The sequence below is a fragment of the Enoplosus armatus genome, chromosome 5, assembly GCF_043641665.1.
Source record: "Enoplosus armatus isolate fEnoArm2 chromosome 5, fEnoArm2.hap1, whole genome shotgun sequence".
Taxonomy (NCBI): domain Eukaryota; kingdom Metazoa; phylum Chordata; class Actinopteri; order Centrarchiformes; family Enoplosidae; genus Enoplosus; species Enoplosus armatus.
Window position 1 is genome coordinate 25,685,517 of NC_092184.1, and position 20,969 is coordinate 25,706,485.

The 20,969-nt window shown below is 42.6% G+C and overlaps 1 protein-coding gene across 2 annotated transcripts in view; it reads left to right on the forward strand.

Annotated features, from left to right (window-relative positions):
* The first annotated feature begins 11,769 nt into the window (after nt 1–11,769).
* Nucleotides 11,770–20,969, forward strand: part of LOC139285065 (leucine-rich repeat and fibronectin type III domain-containing protein 1-like protein) — a 34,387-nt gene continuing 25,187 nt past the window's right edge. Inside the window, exons 1-3 of one of the 2 annotated variants that reach the window (XM_070905506.1) lie at nt 11,770–12,030; nt 15,005–15,205; nt 17,827–17,993. In XM_070905506.1, coding sequence (XP_070761607.1) covers nt 11,770–12,030; nt 15,005–15,205; nt 17,827–17,993 — 629 coding nt within the window. The remainder of the gene's footprint in view (nt 12,031–15,004; nt 15,206–17,826; nt 17,994–20,969) is intronic. The other variant, XM_070905507.1, reaches the window with a different exon arrangement.

Sequence of the window (20,969 nt, forward strand, 5' to 3'; positions counted from 1 at the left end):
CAGGTTCAGATCCCGAAAACAAACTCAGCCACATAATTAGACTCTCTTAGAAAACACACACACACACACAAATACACAAATACGATGCTTTAAAAAATACAGTCATTAAATGTTGAACACACACACATACAGTATATGAGAGGACACACTCTCTCTGTGTCATGTGACCTGGCTTCTGCTGCAGAGTCACACTGAGACAGAGGTGAGATGAAGTGATCTGACTGATGACTCTGATTGTCTTCACCCAGCCATGATGCGCGCGCACACACACACACACACACACACACACACACACACTCACTCAGTCACCCTGTTGGGAGCGTACAGTTTCCACAACCCCCTCGGGTCGCCTCAGCGACAATCTGAAATCTTTCAAATAAGCCTTTCAACAGAGTCGTTAGTTTACAAGGCAAACCGAGGGCAAACAACTGATCCCTGTGGTTAGGAACAGGTGTGTGTGTGTGTGTGTGTGTGTGTGTGTGTGTGTGTGTGTGTGTGTGTGTGTGTGTGTGTGTGTGTGTGTGTGTGTGTGTGTGTGTGTGTGTGTGTGTGTGTGTGTGTGTGTGTGTGTGTGTGTCCCACCCTCAACACCCCTGCTATACGCCTGAACCTCTGTTTGATTGGGATGGTGACTGGCAGCAGTTATGGTGCAGCAGTTTGTCAGTAGATGAGCTGAGAATCTGTAATGGGGTGAAGATGTCACCACAGGGGTCCTGATGCATGCTGGGAAGGGGAGCTAGGATGTTCAGATACTGTTCTACCAATGACCCCATGTGATTGCTGGTGTTTTATTAAACATTTGTGCTTATAGGTAACGTTATGTATAACGTCTTTCTCTGCTATTGAATTCATATTTTCGTCCTCAAATATTTTACAGCCTCCAGCTGTCAAAGCCAGTCCCTGATAGCATGAAACATAAAAACCTAACAACTTGACTTTCTTAACATGCCAATTCATCTTTGTCATAGCCTTAAAGTTCAACCGTGTCTCTACTCATGCAGCGCAGGATATAAACATTAACGGCGTCCTCCTCGGCTGAGCGGTAACGTGGTAGTGGTGAGTTAGCTAACGTTACAGCTCAGAGTAGATGCATGCTTCCTTCTGCGCGGTGACACGGTTGGCGGGTGTTGTTCGGTAGAAAGAAAATAGTTCCTACATGAAAACGCTCACAACAAGGTCTGTGGATTATCTTGAGTAACTGGGTCATAGTTTCTGGAAAGAGACATTGCTTTGAGCTCCACAAACCGAGTGCCATCAAGTTCCATTATATTCGAGAGAAGGCACGCACGTTCATGGCCGAGATCTCCAAAACTCGGCAACTCTAGATGGATAAATAGCAACAGTAAGAGGAAAAATATGTATTTTTGATTTTGGGGTGGACTGTCCCTTTAAGGGAGATGTCAGTCGAGCACAGTCTGTACATGAGAGGAGGTCTAGAAGAGAACAGGTAAAACAACCAAAACACCTGTGTGGGTGCATCGTGTGTGTGGAGGTGCTTTTGTGTTTTCTAGCTGGACCGATTATCAGTTGCCCTGAAAAGACAAAATGTCCCATTAGTTGCTGAAAGGCAGATGTACAGGTTGAGGCCTGATGGAAGGAAGAGCGCACGAGTAGTTGTCCTCTTATTTAGGTCATCTAAATATCGTTATTATGGTGATTGTGAAATGATTTTTGTAAAAAGATTCTCACTGACTTTTTTTCATTCCCATAGTGACCAATAAGAGTAATCTCCAGGAAATTCAGTTCAGAGAGCACAGTGATAAAAAAAACTAATCGGTTGCCACTTTAAGATATTGACCCAAATTTGAGCATTGATCATTAGTGTGGATCCATCATAAACTTTTCAAAGATAACACGATGAGAGCACACATTTTGAGTAATGAGTGAAAACATAATTTTGTTATATAACAGAGGAACCAAACCTCCCACCACGTGTGAAAAAGACACAAAGTGCCGTCACTCTGCTTATATTTTTGTAATGTGTTAACACAAGTTTCACTGCTCGGTGGAGTTATGAGAGCGTCTGTAATTGATATCAGTGAACAACATCTCTGACTTAAACTCATTCTGATTGGGCTGGTGGCTGGCAGTGATAATGGTATTCCTGTTTGTTCAGGAGATGAGCTGTTCCCGGGGGAGCCTGGGAAATGCAAATGGTGTGATAATGTCACCAGAGGGGTCCTCAAGCCTACTGAGATTACACACCGTCACTAGAAATCTACCAAGATTACTTCCTCCCTCACTGCTGTGAGGAATACTACACTTGAAATGAGATTTCTTCTTTTTTTCTGGCTCAAAGTACTTTTTAAAAAAACGACATGTATGAATGAGAAACATGATTTAATTTAACGTTAAATCAAGTGATACACTGACATTTTTCTCCATCAGGGCGTTTTATAACTGAAGTGAAGAAGCAGCCACTACATTAATAGGTTTACTTTTTTACAAGCGAGTTAGATCTTTTCAAATAAACAGACATCCCGTTTTTGTTAACCATTACCACGAACCTTCCCAAACATCAAGCACATGGTTATTATTGTCTTTAATGAAGTAGTAGATGTTTCTCAGACCTTGATAAAGGACCAAATCGTGATCTCTCCCTAAACCAAACGTTTCTATATGTCGTTCCAGAGGACATGGACAAACATATTTAGATGTTTAATTTGGAGAACTTGTTGGTCCCATAAGACCATGATCTTCAACTGTCTTATGACTAATAATTCTACAGCATAGTACAAAAAGTGTCTTTATTTACCAGCCAGTTTAATCTTTCTCACCGGTGCTGTGCCGTAGATCAGTGCTGAATTGCTGCAGTGAACAGGATGTGGAAAGAACTCCTCGTGACAGTAAAGTGGGTTTTAGTGTAGGAGAGGACCAAAAAGCTTTTAAATAAAGAAAATAAATATCATTGATCATCATTATATCTTATATTTCCTAAAGGTTTTGAATGTCCAATACTATTCATATAGAAAATGAATCTGCACGGCTTGAAAATGCAGTACGATGCACACTTGGGCTTTGCAATGTTACCGAAGACCATTTGGCTGTCCTTGATTATTAGCACAATAAATCTCCTGCAGTTCCAGCCTACGTTTTCAGTCTGCTATCCCTGGAAATATGAATAAAAATTCAACATTGGTCGGAGCTGCTGAGTGCAGGCTGTGGAGGCTTTTTCCAACCAAGCCAAACAGTGAAGTCCCATCACATTGTCCGCCGCTCCAAACAAGGTACACCAAATCACTGATTGCCTGCAATCCTGCGATCAAACAGGAGCAAACACAATGAGCTTTCTGGACTAAATCCAAAAATCATTGATTTGGAGAAGTGCAATGTGCGTGATCAAAGGCTTATTAAATTGAATTTTTATGAAAGGCAAACCCGATTTTTATTTGACTTTGATCTTCGCAGCCTTTGAGGCAGATTCCACGCTGCTGGTGAGCTGCGTTCACAGCAAGCTGAGCTGCTGGACAGAGATTGATACTGGCTGCAGTGGCATTAATATGAATGACAGTGTTCAGACATCCATCACAGCGGAGAAAAGAGCAGCAACAATGATGGGCACGGTGCAAGCGTCGTGCATGCGTGTCCACAGTGCATGCTGAAGGGTGTCCTCCTTCAAATAGATGTCAGACGTTGGAGATAATGATGGTTTTAAATGGTTAGAAGAAGAACAAATATTTCAGCTCTCAGGCCTTTTCAGCTTTTGACATTTTGAGGATTATTCTAACCTTAAAATACCTTACTGCAATAACACTGCTAATGGCACTATAGTACACCAGAACACCAAAAATATTATATACACATTATATATGTTATCTAACTATATTTAACACGCTCTTAGTGGTTGAATGTGGCTACTTTATGGTCATAATGGGTTAGAATAAGTAATAAAGTATGAATACTGGTGGGATCTCCAGTTTAATGATCGAGGCACAATAAAGAACTTAACAATAAAAGATTCTTCATGTTTTATATGCAGATTGTGATAAAGTGATGCAGAGTAAAAGCTGTGTGCTCGTAATGGAGAATGCATGAAGATGTTTAGGTAGGCTGCGGAAACCTAACACACATATATCTGTGACAAAGACTATAAACTCGTGGTTCACTGGTTATTTCTTCTGTATTTCACAGCCTTGTTCAGCTAGTAGAACTTTCCCAAACCCCACGTTGTCTGTTTTGGGGGTTCATTCAGGGGTTACATCTTCCCCCCAATAAACGACCACCTGTTATCATGTGACCAAGGTCATGCAAGTTGCTGATGAAGACCACTGAACATGACTGAAAGCTTAGGATATAGATAAGCAAGTGAACCTCAGTATATTTGTTCCCAAGGTCAAGAATGAATCTCCACAACAATAATAATATAAATCTATAGGTAACTACTCGTTATTATTTACAATGTACAAACTAAATAATCTACAGAATAAATGTAATAAATAAACATACGTCATTATGGAATTTGAACGTAGTCGTTCATGTATAAACATACAAATTCAGGATATTTGGACGGCATGGCACTGTGTGTTACAGTTGATTTGTATTTGTAGGTTTGCTTCAGCTGTTGAGAGGTAGTTGAGGTTTACAATAGTCTGATTCAGGTAAACCACCTTGGGGAGTTGTGATGGTTAAACCCGCTGATGGTCAATATCTTGTGCCAATACTGACTTGGCTTGTTTCAAAATGTGAGCACCATTATGCCAAAAAAAAATCCATACAAACAAGGACTGTGTGTTCTGCCTGAGACAAATATTCTTGGCAGAGAGGGATGTTTAGAGTTTAGACTAGTGGTTGTCAATCTTGAACTACTGAGTCTCAACAGAATGCAGGTTCCAGTCTAAATAAGCTGCTGCATCATCAGAAACCTGAAGAAATTCAGGCCTCATGGGTAAAAACTGCTGCCATGTGGCAACTAAACACATGCTGTTTCCTTTTTATATATCAGGTTGGTTGCCACAACACTCCTGAATGATGTATCTGATTGGAAATGACTGGTGGGATCTGGATGGTGATGGTGTAATCAGGGTCTACATTTATTGTCCTGGCATCAAATTAAAATATTCAATATTTGTAGCAGCAACAGATTTAGGAAACACTATTAAACTCAACCAGCAGTGATGACTGAAAATGTGACAGATTAACAGGATATGCATTTAAATGTGTAAGCTCCTCCCATTGGTTTAATTGGCACTGAGTGATATTGATTACAGCTCAAGTATGAAGCTGTCAGCTTTATCCAGTGTGGTTTGTAATGAGCGTAACAGTGATGACTGTAGAAATGGAATGACATTCAAATTTAAATGACAATTTCCATGACATACAGTCTACCAGTGTGTGTATTCAAAATCCATTAATATGTCATTGGTAGAAATGACATTGACTGATGTTAATTGAAATGGCAATTTTTCCTGCCTGCTTTCTCCCTCCTGCATTCACACACACACACACACACACACACACACACACACACAAAGATACACAAATCAAATCAAGTTGAGCAGCATTAATGGGTTTCTCGTCCTGTCAGCTGTAAACTTGTAGTTTACATATTCTTGGCGTGAGCGCCCCCTGTCGTCACCCTTCATACTGCAGCAGGGCCTTGACTGGTGCAGAGGTGAGGTCTGAATAACAACGCCGCCGGTTTAAGCATCCTATGTTGGTGATGATCCAGATCTGAAAGTTTGTTCCTAAACAGCATGTTGCATTCACCGCTTGTTTTCTCCGAAAATCCGAGCAGGACAAATGACAGAAGGCAGCAGCCTGGAACTTTGGAGAATCGTTTGTGCTTTACCGAGTGCTTTCTAGTTACCCGTGGAAATGATTGCTTTGCTGAACTATAGCTTCAAATAAATCACTAGTTCTATCAATCTATTATTAAATCCTCTTCCTGTGGAGCCGCTCGGTGGCTGACAGCAGATGAGGTGGCTGTTCAGTTCTGTGCTATATGAGCTCAACAGTCAACAGCTTTCTTTAAATGTATATTGAAGTCATGTCTTCAGTTCTTTTGGTTTATTATTGTGGGTGTTATATACTAATGACTGCTGCTGTCAACAGAATTAATCAAGATTTCTATAAATGTGCTAGTGTTAGCCAGGCTATTTGTTCCTGCATTGTGTCAATCTAGTTTGCTTATTTTATTCTGGTCTGGGAGTCTGATGCTTTTCAGCTTGTCATTACTGTCATTAACTCTTTACACTAGTACATCCATACAAGATTACTAGATTAATTACTACTAGAGGCTCCTATAAACAGTAGCAGATTAAACATTATCATTACATACATCCAGCATCCTCTACACTTCAGAGCTACAGTAGTCTTCTGCCTGCAGACGCCTCACCATGCCGTTGGTATGAATGGTTACACTCAGTCCGTATTAATACGAATGAATCCTACTCAGACGTCCTCCACCAGTGCAGCGCCATCATCAGTGGTTGGCTCTGTGGATGTCAGTTATTATTGATTTTAATCCCATTTGAAAAGCATCATTCGAGCAGCAACAACAGCAAGCTGACTGTGGCAGAGCAGCACTGTGAGCCAGACAGACAGACATGATGTGGCAGACTGTGGCAGAACTGTTTAGCTCCTGCTGTGAGAGGCGTCATGATCAGTCTGTAAAATAATGTCTGACATATGGAGCTTCGCAGTAAAGCTTCAGCGCTTTGTAAATTATGGTCTCATTTAGAGCAAAATAGATGATGAAGCAGGGCGTGCTTCAGGGCGGTGCTACCTTGTGATTGACAGGTTGCCGTGGTAGCAAACTGTCAATTAGGATAGAGGCGTTCGGTTGTACTAAAACACTCTCTAGAAGTTGACTGTTGACTTTGTCCTGTAAGTACATTTACTAGCTAACTTTGTTATCAGCGACTTCGCACGGCGTAGCCAGGAGCCAGGAGCAGTCAGGCTGCAGGTGTAGCTAGGCCTGTATATTGTCTTGGGTTCTCAGATCCTCAGCTCCACCCTCTCGTCCAAAAAACCAAGATGGCGACGGCCAAAATGCCAAACTCACTTTTGTGATAATTTAGCATGAAAGATTTGTCCGTCTGTGAGCAAACCAAACCTCAGCATTCATTTAGAGAAGATGTACCTTTGTCTTATCTATGCAAGATGAGCTCTGCTGACGGCAAAGTTAATGCGTATTGCTTCATGCTTATTCACCACTTCATGATTTAAACATGTGAGCAAAGTGCAACAGCAAAGTGGTGTCTCACACTGTGTACTGTGGCATGTGCAGGCATGTGATGTAGGACGTGTAACAGGGAGCACTGTATGGATTACAGCAGCAGGAGCATGTACAAGAGAAGGGCAGCAGTGGAGCGTATTGAAACAGGAAATGAGTATTTACAGTGTGATAAATATGAAGTGGTTCTTCCTGCGTTGTTTCTTTCTACACCTGCCTCTGTCCTCTGTTTCCAGTCTGTTTCTTTAGCACAGCACGTTTCTAAAGATGTAGCACAACATCCCCACCAACAGGATGGAAAATGCAACTCCTTTAACATAAATCATTTCTCCTTTCTACCATTCTTCCCCTCTCACCCCTCCACCCCTGCTCAGCCTCCTCTTCCTCCACTCACCAGCCTCCTCATCTTTTTGCTCCTCCTGTCCTCAGCAACACCTCTTTCCATCCTCCGTCTCCCTCTTCACGCTCGCTTCTTTTCTCCTCTTTTCTTCACTTCATTAACCATCCTCTCCTCTTCCTGGATGTGACCCTCCTCCTCTCCTCTACTTTTCCTCCTGTCCTTGTCTGACCATCTCTCTGCTTGACTTCCTCCCCTCTGCTGCTCCTTGTTGTTGTGTCAAACTATAAACTGACATGTTATCTTAAATAATTAGCTGGTGGTGATTTCTTTTTGGTCCTTTTTGTGTGTGTGCAACTGAATTGATGTGTGTGTGTGTGTGTGTGTGTGTGTGTGTGTGTGTGTGTGTGAGACAGACAGTGTTAATATGATGTGTTCTCTCTTTCTATTAGCAGTAAATATCCTCAACTTGTTCCACTGTCAGCTCCAGTGAAATCCATTTCATTTACCGTTGTCTTTTACCGCCCTGCTGTGTGGCAGCGCAGCACTGAAGCTGCAGTCGTGGTCACCAGGAGCAGTTAACATTTTTCTAATCGATCGAAGAAATGTGTCAATTTAAGAGTTGTCATTCAGTAAGTGGACTTACAACAGTCTGCACAGCTACAACCTGTGCATCCATGCTGGCCTCCAGTTCTTCTGGGAATGGCTTCTGGCTCTGTCACAGGAAGATGACGCCCCCGTTCTTAGTTCTGCCTACAGATCTCTGATTGGTTGTTTTTAGCCAAGATAGCAGCTAGTGATGGAAAGGTCAGTCGGTCCACCACTTTGGTCCAGACTGAAATATCTCAACAACTATGAGAAACTGTTGACTCTGTAGATCCGCTGCCTTTTCATCCGGCGCAAGGTCACTTTTCACTTATCTAGTGAAACATTTCAGCATCTAGAAAATGTGTCATGGTTCCAAGACATGGTCCTAATGACCTTCATTCTATTAATTTTCATCTCGCCATCTCTAGTGTGAAATGTCTCAAACGCCATCATCAGGTCAAATTTTTAATTTGACCAAACACTTTGGTTTATGACCTAGTTTATGAACTAATGACATTCCCATCAGCCTCAGCCGTACTTTAGTGCTAATTAGCTAATGTTAGCATGTTAACATGTTAAGCTAAGGTGATGAACATGGTAAACATTACCTGATAAACATCAGCATGTTAGCATGCTGAAGTTAGCATTTAACTTGCAGTATAGCCTCACGGAGCTGCTAGCATGGCTGCGGTGCTTAGTTGCTTGCTTACTTCTGTGATTTAAAGTAATGATAATATTTGAGAGGCACAAACTGTGAAGGACTTGTCCTGGGTTTGCCCGCCTCTTGCCCAGTGTGAGCTGAGATAAGCTCCAGATGGATGAACTGAAGTCCATGTGGATCTTTGCTGTCATAAATGCTTGCGTGGCCATGTTATAAATGTCAGACGAGGCGAGCGCAAAGTAAATATGAAAATGCTGATACTCTCAGTGGCGCCTCTGTGTGTTTGGAAGTTTCAGTTATTCTCACAGACGTGTCCACAAGTCAACTCAAACAGCATGGAAATGAACATGTCAACTTTCAATCACACGTCATTATCATCTCATATATGGAACGAGGACGCTCTCTCCATTTTACCGACAACACGTCTCACATGGATATCATTTCGTCATGTGTGGTTAAATACGTGCATACATGCATGTATTATTAAACGTGCTATTTCTAGACATGAGGAGGGATAATAAACATAAAATTTAAGAAAACGTAACTTAGTAGAAGGTGAGGAGAGATGGATGGAAGAGAGATGACGGACAGATGGATGTGGGGAGAGATGGGGATGGAGGTTATTTGGAGAGATGGAAGAATAAATGATCTTATAGAGACAGAAAATGGAGGAAAAGATCCAGAGGAATGGATAGAGGTAGCGGTTCAGACAGGAAAAGGGTGATGAGAGGAAGGGTAGAAAGAGGAATGGGGGATGTCTTGTGCGTCGGATGAGAGATATGATAGGAAACAGCTGAAAAGAGTTTGAGAGAAGACGGACTGATAGGGAGAGAGGGATGATGGGAGGGTTCAGGCGGAAAGATAAGTGGAGGGATGGAGTAAAGGAGCGATGCAATTGAAATGAGAAGAGCTTTTAGTCGAGAAGAGAGCGATGGAAGGACGGAGGAGAGGGCGGCAGAGATGGAGAAGTGCATGTAGTCTGAAAAAGCTGCTTTGCATTTTTCTCACGCTGAGCTGGCCTGACGAAACAAATTAAATCTGTTCTCAGAGCAGCCTCGTTCCTTAGAGACCCAGCATCACATTGCACCTAAATTCTACTGCAAAATGATCCTAAGATAATCTTACAAACGTTTATGAAAATCAGTTTACACCATCACTGATACATTGACAGACTGTAAACCTATGAGTCTGTAGTGGAGATGACACCTCGTGATCGTATTAACTATATCTACAATAATCAATCAAGATCCCAGGTCTGCTGGAGAGCTTTCAGGATTCACCATGGACACAGAGTGTTCAATTAGACGTCAAAATTAAACAGCCATCCATTAATCATTCATTTAATGCAAATTAAATGCTCAAAGCCACAACAATAACAACTGAATAGATGGTTAAAACACAAATCAGTTCACTTAATCATTCATTTATTGTTGGCTAAATGTTTTAAGCTTAACTTGAACAGATGTGTAAAACATAACAACTCCTGACTGCGAAAGTTGACCCCCAGAATGACCTTTTCACTTTTTTTACTTTTTGTTAATTAACTACTTTGCTAAATCTGCCTGCTGATTAAATCTATCATCTATCTATTTGATAAACTAACTGTTCTCAGACAGTTTCATCTGTTGCAGTAACACTTATTAGTTTTGATGAGTCGTGAATGTCGACCTCACACTGATCACCAATGAAACTTTTTATTCACCTTGTGCCTGACTGAACTTCTCTGAGGTTTAAATTATTCTCATTCAAGTGACAAATTGGTGAATTCCAGTTGTCACTCATTTTTGCCTGCGAGTCTTCTGTGCTCACACTCCCATCTTGTGCAGACTCTTCAATTACCCATTGACATTTGAGTGTAGTCTCAGTTGGGTTTTGAATTCTCCTGATCATTTCCACTGAATTTATCTCATTCCATTACTTCTCTCCCATTACTTCCCCACATTTAGCTCGTATCCTGCACTCTACCCTGTTATGAGGACATGTGCAGACTTCCTGTTCTGTATTCTGCGCTGCAGTTGAGGCACAGTTTGAATATTTCAGCACCGTAAATAAAAGAGCGTCTCTGTTTCCGCTGTTATTTGCAATCGACCTTCCTCCAGTCACTCGGCATCTAACTCAGGAACTTTTTAGTGTGTGTACATGTGGGAGTACGCACGCATGCATGAATGAGTGTGTGTGTGTGTTGGCATGCCTTCCTTTTGCATATGTTGCTTCTGTTCGTGTGTGTTTTTATTTTTCTCCTCGTGTGAATTTATTCAGGGCTTCGCTGAGATGAACGCACAAACCGAATGGAGAGAAATCAGTATCAGTGTAAATGTATTCCTTCATTGCTTTGGCTGGAAAAGTTGGTTTAGTCTCATTTTTATGCACAAAAACATCTATGAAATTGATGAAGTGAGGCAGATAACCACGCAGAGGGTAATTTGTTCTTTAATGTTCTCCTCAGATTGTAATCATGAGAGTGCAATGAGCTTAATTGATGGTATGAATACTGTTTACTTTCACTTTCCTAGGACAACTTATTCAGCAGAAACAAACACAGGCAGCACCAACAAACTCCTAACTTTAATTTACCCCCTCCCCTCCACCCTCTTGCGCTCTCTCCGCCACTGTCACTCTGCCTCCCCTCCTGCTTCCCTCTTTACCCATCCTCCCCTCTCTCATGAAGCATTTTCTGGATATTCTGGGCTCCTCATGTTTGCAAAGTCTGAGCATAAAGGAAGGATTTCCATGTTGTTATAAGCTGCAAAAAAGTTTGTAACAGCATAGAAACTGTCCTGATAATACACACTGTTATCTCACATGCTGTTACTGTGAGCAGTAATCTTCATTTATAGAGCCATATAGCAGTGTTAGTGGAAGGAAGATGGCTATCTGTCTAACAATGGCATCTTTAAATCAAATCAAAAAGCAATGATTTGGGAAAAGCATTGAGAGTTTTTTGCGCAACAAGAAGCTACATGAACTGACGGCTTGTTTCTCTGTCTGTGTTGCAGCAGGAGCGTAGCCATGGATGTCGTCTCCTCGCTGGTCTGCCCTCTCCTCCTCCTCTTTGTCCTCCTGTCCTCCCTCTCCACCTGCTCTTCCTCCATGCTGTGTCCGAAGCGGTGCACCTGCCAGAACCTGCTGCCGTCCTACACGGTGCTGTGTGCCAAGACGGGCCTCCTCTTCGTCCCGCCCAACATCGACCGCCAGACGGCCGAGCTGAGGCTGATGGACAACTTCATCACAACGCTGAGGCACCGCGACTTCGCCAACATGTCCAGCCTGGTCAGAGCTCAGTTTTCTGAACACCTTTACATTCATGATCACTTTGATTTGTGCAATCACTAGTTTCTGCCTAGCAGTTTGATACGGATGTGACCCAGCTGCTGTTTCACCTGGGAGCTGCTGTAGTAAACACTTTAAAAAATAAATTTAAAAAGTTGTGTCATTCCGTTTGGACAAAATATTTCTGACATAATATATGTAAAATACAAACTAAATGTTACTGGTGTTCTTAACTGTGATTATGGGTACTTAACTGTGCTGCTTACAGAACTCAGGCTTTGTGCACAGTCATCATCATGACTTACAGTTAATGTACACTGAGCCAGTCATAAAAAAGAAAAGTCAGTCAGTCATGGATGAGTCATGATCCTGAACCTTTATTCTTTAAATGCTTTAGAAAGATTTTAGTCATCTTACAGTTACAGTTCAGTTTGGTTGACACGAGGTGGTCTGAGTTACTCATGGTATGCTTGAATACTAGCTGATGCTGCAGGTCGTGTAACCAGAGAACAGCAGCAGTCAGCCATCCAGAAGGTGTCAAGCCTCGGTCCAGCCCATTCAGTGCCAACACAGGACGTAGTGTGTCCTTTATGTGCTGAAGCTGAAAGTAAGGCTGGTGGATGGGTGTGTGTTTCACTTTCTTTTACCAAAACCACAATGTTTCCAGAACCTTAACCTCACTTTAAACGTCGTTTGTTTATTAACAGACGTTTCCCAAACCTTTCCCACACCACTGCACTTAATCTGTGATTTTGCAGAATCGCGTCTGCTGATAGGGTTGTTTTAAATGGTTTCTGGTCAGGTGGCCTCTTTTGCTGCCGTGCATTGTTCATCCTTTGTCTGATGGAGATACAATGGCCTTTGAATGCCCACACTGCTGCCTACAAGTCAGGCCTACATCCAGCAACATGGATGAGTGCAAGGCGACGTCCTACAGACTGAGAAGGGCGGTGAAGGAAGCACAAGAAAGTAGATGGAGCAGCGCGACACCGCTCACCTGTGGCAGGGGCTACGGACAATTACCAATTACCAGGACCAGGATCTGAACTCATACTACGCACAGTTTGAGGCTGGCAACAACACCGCTAGCTCAGCTCACCGGCTAATAACAACACTGTTAGCATGCTGGCTAACAGTTCAACAGCTGGGGATGAGCACACCCTCTCTTTGACTGAGCACAACATGAGGGGGGCTCTGACGCGTGTGAACAGGTGCAGGCCTGATTGAACTGGGACTGAACACCTCCCTGTGTGCCTGAACCTTGGACTTCCTGACCGCCAGGCCCCAGGTGGTCAGGGTGGGTAGACACACCTCCAACTCCTTCACCCCGAGCGCAGGAGCTCCCCAGGGTTGCGCCCACATGTATAGGATATTCTGTATATACGTAGTTAATATATATCCACCTTAGTGTCGTGTTACTATTCTTGTGTTCTGTCAAACTATTTGAAGTGAATTGAAGTGTGAGCGGCTTCAAATGCCTGCGAGTCCACATCACAGAGGATCTGACATTGACAGCACAAACAGCTGAGGAGTCCGGAGCTGTAGAGAGCGTCCAGACAGGAAACATCGCTGCCTGGTTTGGCAACAGAATTACACTCCCGTCCCTGCAGGACTTATACACCAAGAGCTGCAGATCCCGAGCCTGCAGGATCAACAACAGACTGTAGTTTTCTTGCAGTTAACATGCTGTTATCGCCACCTGCAGTAAGTTATAACCTGTCTGTAAGCAGAAGGTAAGAATCTGTTATGTAAAGTGGGTATACTAAAAGAAGAAATTGCATCAGTTCAGAATAACCTCTGGAATGAACTGAGCATCACAGATTATGACCAATGGTGTGATAATATCTGATTAAAGGAAACTGCTCAGCTCTCAGCGCCGTCAGGAACATGCAAGTCTGAACTTTTCATTAAAAGAAACAGGAAATGGAAGCCAACGCAGTGAGGAGAGTCTTCATGTTTATTTCACACTGAACGCAGATAACATTAGGAACATCTGCGCCTTCCAACACAACATATTGACCGAGGTAAATCTGTGACATCTTACGGATTTCACCAATTAATTGCAGTGTAATCATGTAACGGAGGTGGAGAGGCTTCTCTGCACCGCGCAAAGGGAGAAATACCAACATCGTGGTATTTAATCATCAAATAGAGACGCTCATCACAGCTGGAGACTTCCTTAGTGTTTGAAAAATAAGTTGTCTCTGCAGCGCGATCACAACAGCACAGATGATGTTTGCTCACACACAAGGCAACATGGGAAATGAGGTTTTAATCATTTGGCGGTGAGCGTGACAGAGCGCCGCAGATGTCTCCGGTGATCACGGCGCCTCTCCAAAACAGGTCTACAAATGTGTGGGTGTTGATTGACCCTTTCTCTGGTGTTAATAGAATATATTTCTGCATCTTCACACATATGGGATTCCATGTACAGTGGAGGCATTTAGCAGCCTACAAACTCCTGACCTCAGTTTTGTGTTTTCTAATAGTACTATTATCTATTAATGAAGCCCAGACTTATTTTTCAACCATTTCATCTGTACTTTCATGTCTCAGCGGACCCACTGTACTCTAGTATTAATTACTAATATAATTATTAATGAAGGGCGACGGGGCGGTTGGCGTTTAAAGGCCATTCTGTAACCTGACTGCAGATTTAATCCCCACGGCTCCGAGTGTCCAACCTGCTGAACCGTTCTTAAGTGAAACACTGAATCTCTATTGTCTCCGTCTCCAGCACATCCGCTAACCCTGACCTCCCTCAACAGGAGGACAGAGAGTGTCACTCCAACACATATAGTGTTTGACAAAAGTGAAACCTCACTAAATGATTGGTATGAATTTAAATCATCTTTTAGGCCTTTAAAAAGAACAGAAAGTGGGTAACTTTTCAGAGTCAGAGATGCAGAATGACAAAGTTGATCCGGTATTTAAGGAGAAATTTCATAACAATCTCTTTTCTCTGCATGTCCAGATCCACCTGACCCTGAGCAGAAACACCATCAGTCAGATCCGGCCGTACGCCTTCGCTGACCTCCAGGACCTCCACGCACTCCACCTGGACGCCAACCGCCTCACCACCCTGGACGACTCCCACTTCCAGGGCCTGGTGAACCTGAGGCACCTAATCCTGGCCAACAACCAGCTGCACAGCATATCAGAGGGAGCCTTTCAGGTAATAACACCACACCTGAACCCTTTTCATGAACACTCTCACTCTCACTGTCACATCTGACGTCAAGAAAAATACATGATACCAAAAGAAACACATTAAAACATCTGTTGAGCTTTCTTCATGTAATTACAGCTACATTAGCACTACTGCTACCACTACTACTTACTCTACCACGACAGTACTATACTGCTCGCACTGCTGCCACTGTAGTAACTAACACTACGACTGCATCAGTCGTTTAGTTAGTACCAGTGATGAAAGAAGTATTCAGATCTTCTCTTGTAGAAACGTGGAAAGGCCACAATGAAGTAAAAGTAAAGTAAATACTCACTGGGCAGGTTTGCCCACGTCAGATTGAATTTATATAATCATATACTGTATATTACTGTATGACTATTACTGATTCATTAACATGTAGAATGTTATTTTAATGTTGACGCTGATATCAACTCCTTTATATACTGTTGGGTCGGTATAATCTGAAAAGCATCATGTGGTTGAATATGTATAATAACTGCAGTGGAGTAATAAATACAAAATGAAAACTTTCAGCAGAGGTACACTAAAATAGTCTTTCCTAAATTTTAAACCACACTTAAAAACCTGTAGAAATGTTTCCTGATATACTTAATGTCTGTGGAACAATCAAAAACTGTTATCTTATTTTTACTTTGTTCATTTGATTTTATTCTAGAATTTAATGTGCAGAAATCGGACCACAAACTAGTGAGTTAGATAAATCTAGATAGACAAAATGACCAATTACCCTCGGGCCTTCATCAGTTTAAAATGAATCTTTGTGGTGCTACAAATGGAGTTTTGGTTTGCTAATATGCAACATAAATTTAGCATTCCCTAGTTTGATTAAGTAATTTCCCTGAATTTGAAAGAAACAATTCAACAAACAAGTCAAACTATCTGTGCTGCCTACAAACCTCATGACTCATCACCCTCAGAAACAGACTGCCATTTGCCAAGATTCTCAGTTTGGAAAAGTTATTGCAAAGTCATTGAAGCTCTTCTGGCTCGTTGTGGCGCGGAGGGTCAAGTGCCGTGTGAAAACACCGGCGCATTTCTGGCTCCGACTCTGAAGTCTAACGCAGTCAGCCAGCCCTGCCTGCCTCCGCTGCTCAGCTGGACACCTTTTTAATAACGCGTCCCTAAAATAAACTGTTCCCCCCTTTCCATTAAATGACGCTGTCCTTTCTCTGCTCATTAAAAGTCCAGCGCTGAGGTACCAAAGTGTCCCCTCAGGACCGGCTCTCAGACCTTTGCAGGACTTACATGAAGAGGAAGCAGAGCGATGTGAACTCTGAACTCACTAATGGACCAGACCTCCTGAACTTCTGCCTGAACATCACTCTTCATCTCTCACCCACGATGCCATGATGTCTCTCTATCTCTCCCTCTCTCTCCTGCCTTCATCCCTCCAGCTCTTCCTCCTCCCTCTCATTGTTCAGCTAAGATTTGCACAGAACAATATGTACTATTACTGTAACTAGATCATGAATAAACTAAGATTAAACCCTAACCTCTAAATGACAATTCTGTTTTTTAAAACGTGTTTATAGACAAGAGCTCTCATTCTGTCACTTTGTCTGACAGGACTAGATGCACACATTATGTTCAGTTGAGACACACACATCTACGTCTTTCCATTGACTCTGAATGTAGTTGCACCATCTCTACATTCTGTTTCAAGTAGTTTTAGTTGCCTGAACTTAACAGACCTTAGCCCTAAGCCAAACGGGTGGCAGATAAGAAAACACTCATATGAGTAATTTCTGAAGACTCTGACAAACAACCTATTTAGTCGTTTGAGCATGAGGACTGCTGACAGGAGAACCCCAGTCTCCAATGCCAAAGCCAGATGCTTCGTACACCGTCCAACCTCTCTGAAACTGAGCGTAAACATGAGTCACTTTCAGCAGTTTGGACTAAAAACAGCACTTTTCATTTTCGTCGAGAGGACAGTCTTGCATTTTGGGCAATTTAGGACAGATTTTCTGCTCACAGAGCTCTTTGAACTCCTCCTCGCAGCTCTTAAAGTTTCTTTTGTCATTAAGAAATGAGATTCCCTTGGTTCAGAAAGCAATAACGCACCGATTATTGTAATGAGAATTGAGGCATTGTGACATTCGAACGGTGGCCTGATTGTGTGAATTGTGAAAGCAATTACAGCAACACTTTGCTGATCAACAGGCTGTTATCTCTCTAGTCTTCAGCCCCCTTCCTCTTATTTTCTCCCTCTTTGTATTTTTGCTCAGTAATGTGTGCTGACTCGTGGCATTGTGCTGATTATGAGAATTGTATGGAGGTAATTAGAGAAAACAACATGTGTGCAGCGCTGACCAGGGTCATTTCTTGCTTTCTCCGTTATTCTCTGTCCTCCCATCTTCCCCTTCATTTCTCTTTCTTCCTTCCTTTATCTTTATCTATCCACCCAACACTGGATTTCTCTTTTCATCTCCTGAAACTTCTTTCTCTCTAAACACTGTATCAGGAACCTACCCCCCCCCCCCCCCCCCCCCTTCCTTTTCTTGTGCTATCTGCAATTAAAGCTGATGACAGTGTGAATCTGTGTTTGCGCTCACAGTCTCTGCCTCTGTCCCCTTCTGCAGGACTTCCTGGAGACTCTGGAGGACTTGGATTTGAGCTACAACAACCTGGTGGACATCCCCTGGGACACCATCGCCCTGCTGGTCAGCGTCAACACCCTCAGCCTCGACCATAACCTCATAGAGAGCGTCCCCGAGGGAATCTTCTCCAACCTGCACAAACTGGCCAGGTCAGGATCACGTGACAACACATGCGGCTCACCAAGCACCAAGTCTTTCGTATTCAGCATCTTCCTGCTTCCTTTCGCCTTCGGATTAAACTTTATGCATCTCTCCATAAAGTTCCATTTCAATGCTCTGCCCCCAGATACTGCAGTACACCTTCAGCACATTTTAGTCTTCCAGTAAAACTCTGAACACTGTAACTGTGATTTGGTTGTTCTCATCAGTGTGATAACATACTGCTAAAGCCATGTTTATAGCTTGATGGACGTTTTCAGCCTTCTTCAACTCCTTTAAGTTTTAGTTTTACTGCACATGCCCTGTATGATGCAGTCTCAGCCACTTTCACTAAACACCATAGGCAGTTTTTCCATCGAACAAGGTCTCGTAAACCCTCTGTACGCTATCTGCCCAGAGCCAAGCGGCACACAGACACAGTTAAAGACTAGCTGGGTACATTTAGCAGCTAAACAGCCAGATCTTTCTCTCGGGAGGAAAAACTGATCAATGCAGCTTTATAGTGAAGTATGAAAATCACCCAAATTTCCTCTGGTAAGTTTTCATACCAGCAGAATGTGCTTGAAAAAGACACCAAAACCCTGAGAGCTGTGGACGAACCTCACAGAGATAAACGGCAACTGATTCTGAACATGAACACTAAATCTTCCAGAGACAGAAATATTTGAATGGATCCAGAATAATAGACTCATCAAAGAGCCTCAGTGCTTCTGTCATCTGGGAGTACGTCTCTTTAAAGGGAGTTTTTGTTTCGACTGAGGCATCAGAATTAATAATAAACCATTTCGAAAAGTGTTTTGTTCAACTGTATCAGTCCCTCTGATGAGCTTCTTTTTTAATTAAGTTGATTTTCAAACCAGTTAGACATAAAACCAAAGCTTTCGGCAGGATGAAACCACAGCGTAAACCCCTGCGTGTCGGACCCTTGTTCAGCAGCAGCTTGCTCCACGCGCTCTCAGCTGGGAGACGCCCAGTACGACCAGGTCTGTACCGCAGCTCCACTGGAGCAGCTTGGGGTTCAGCGTCTTGCCCCAGGCCATGTGGATAGTAGATGATGGTAAATGTTAGAATCCGTACTGACTTCCAGACTGAATGGGGATTTGAAACAGTGACCTCAGACTGCTCCTCCGCTGAGCATTTCTTTGCTCTGCTGTTCTGTTCAAAGATCTGCTTGCAGACTGTGTGAGAGTTTATATTCATTTAAGTTATTATTATTGACACAAACTCCTCAAACACAGATCAGAGTGAGCTTTGGCTCTCTATCCTCACTCTCACTTCCAGCTGCAGAAAGTCTGATTTCTGACAGCAAACTGAAAACACACGTTACACATTAACTGAGCAGTAAACAGGACTGTGTTTGTGAATTCATATTATTCATTATTCAGAAAAATCTAAAATAAAAATAAAACAATTGCCTCTGTGCTTTTTATTACATAATGTTTCCAGATGCAATTCACTCCACACTAAACATTCGTCCGATCATACTTGCATTAGTGCAGGACAGCAGAGCCAGACTCGGAGCCCAGAAGTCTTGATAGTTTCTCCCAATACATTTAGGGATGAACTGTACTTTTCTTAATTACATTCAAGGTCCTTGCTGCCCTGTCTCACAGATAAATCAGGGAGCTTTCAACTCCCTTTGAGTCCAGTCATTGCCTGAGTTCCTCTGGCACGCATGTCTGCACCTAAATCATATCTAACTCAGAGTGACCCTGATCCTGATCCTGATCCTGATCCTGCGTGTAACGGCCCCAAAACTTTGCAAAATCATCTTTGAGGAAATCCAGCTCACGACTTCTCTTCACTAACTTTCAAGTCTCTGCGCCAGATTCCTTCTTGAACACTTCTGCTTCTGATTCTGATTCTGACTTTTTCTCAAGATGACGAGCATCTTATTGAGTCTTTCGTGCGTCAGTCTGGCTGCTGCCCTGTGAAGCACTTGTAGTTTGGCCTTTTACAAATATGGATTGTACTTATTATATGTGCACTGATTAATTTTACTCTACTGGCACAAAATAACATTTGAACCCCATTAACAGTAATCAATTTCAATTAACGTGTAAGAACGAAAACCTGCCAGGTTCAGATAAACAGTCACGCATTTATTAAAAAGGCTGTAATGGCTTATTTTCTGCCCCGGAGACACAAAACTTGTGGACCAGCTTTTGTAACTTGTCCCATTCAGTCTGGAAGGTGAGAGTTTACTCACACACATACGCCAACGCACACCAACAAATTAATACACCACCAGGCTGCAGCCCATGAAATAACATAATTGAAAATTGTAAAGTGCAGCATGCTCGCTGCTCTCAACAGCTATTAACTTCTTGTTAAGTCATCGTTGTTGTCGAATATTTCTGGAGGGACTTTCTGGGGGAAAATAGACTTACCTGCGTTTGTTGCTGACAACCCTGAATGCTTGAATCTCCTACGTTATTACCAGTCATCAGGTCCAGTGTTTTTGTGAGCAAATTACTGTTCAATTCCCAGAGACGGTGCAGCGGCTGAATGACAAAAAGTACACCCTCGAATATTTGTCCACTGCTGGACCTCATTACTCTTATGTTTAGTGATGAAGTGTGATTTACTTTTTGTGTGAGCCCAGTTTCCCTCAACCTGCTCGATGGAGTTCTGCTTTAATTTGATATTTTCTACACGTCGGTCAGAGTGCCTTTGATTCAGCTGCTGATTATGCCTTTTTTTTTAGCTGGGGGGGGCGGTTGGGGGGTAACTGTACTCATTTGTATGCATTCCTTGTTCACAATGCATTATGTCATGTGGGTGCACTGCACTCTGGTGTGTTTTCTGCTGGTATGGAGATCTGTTTCAAAGATCTTTCTTCTGCAGTGGATTTCTTTCCTGCTGAAGAGTATTTTGGTCTTTATTATTATTGACCTTGAACTCATTTAAAGCTTTAATTAAAGAATTAATTGGTTATCTTGCCCACTAGACACAGACACGTAGCC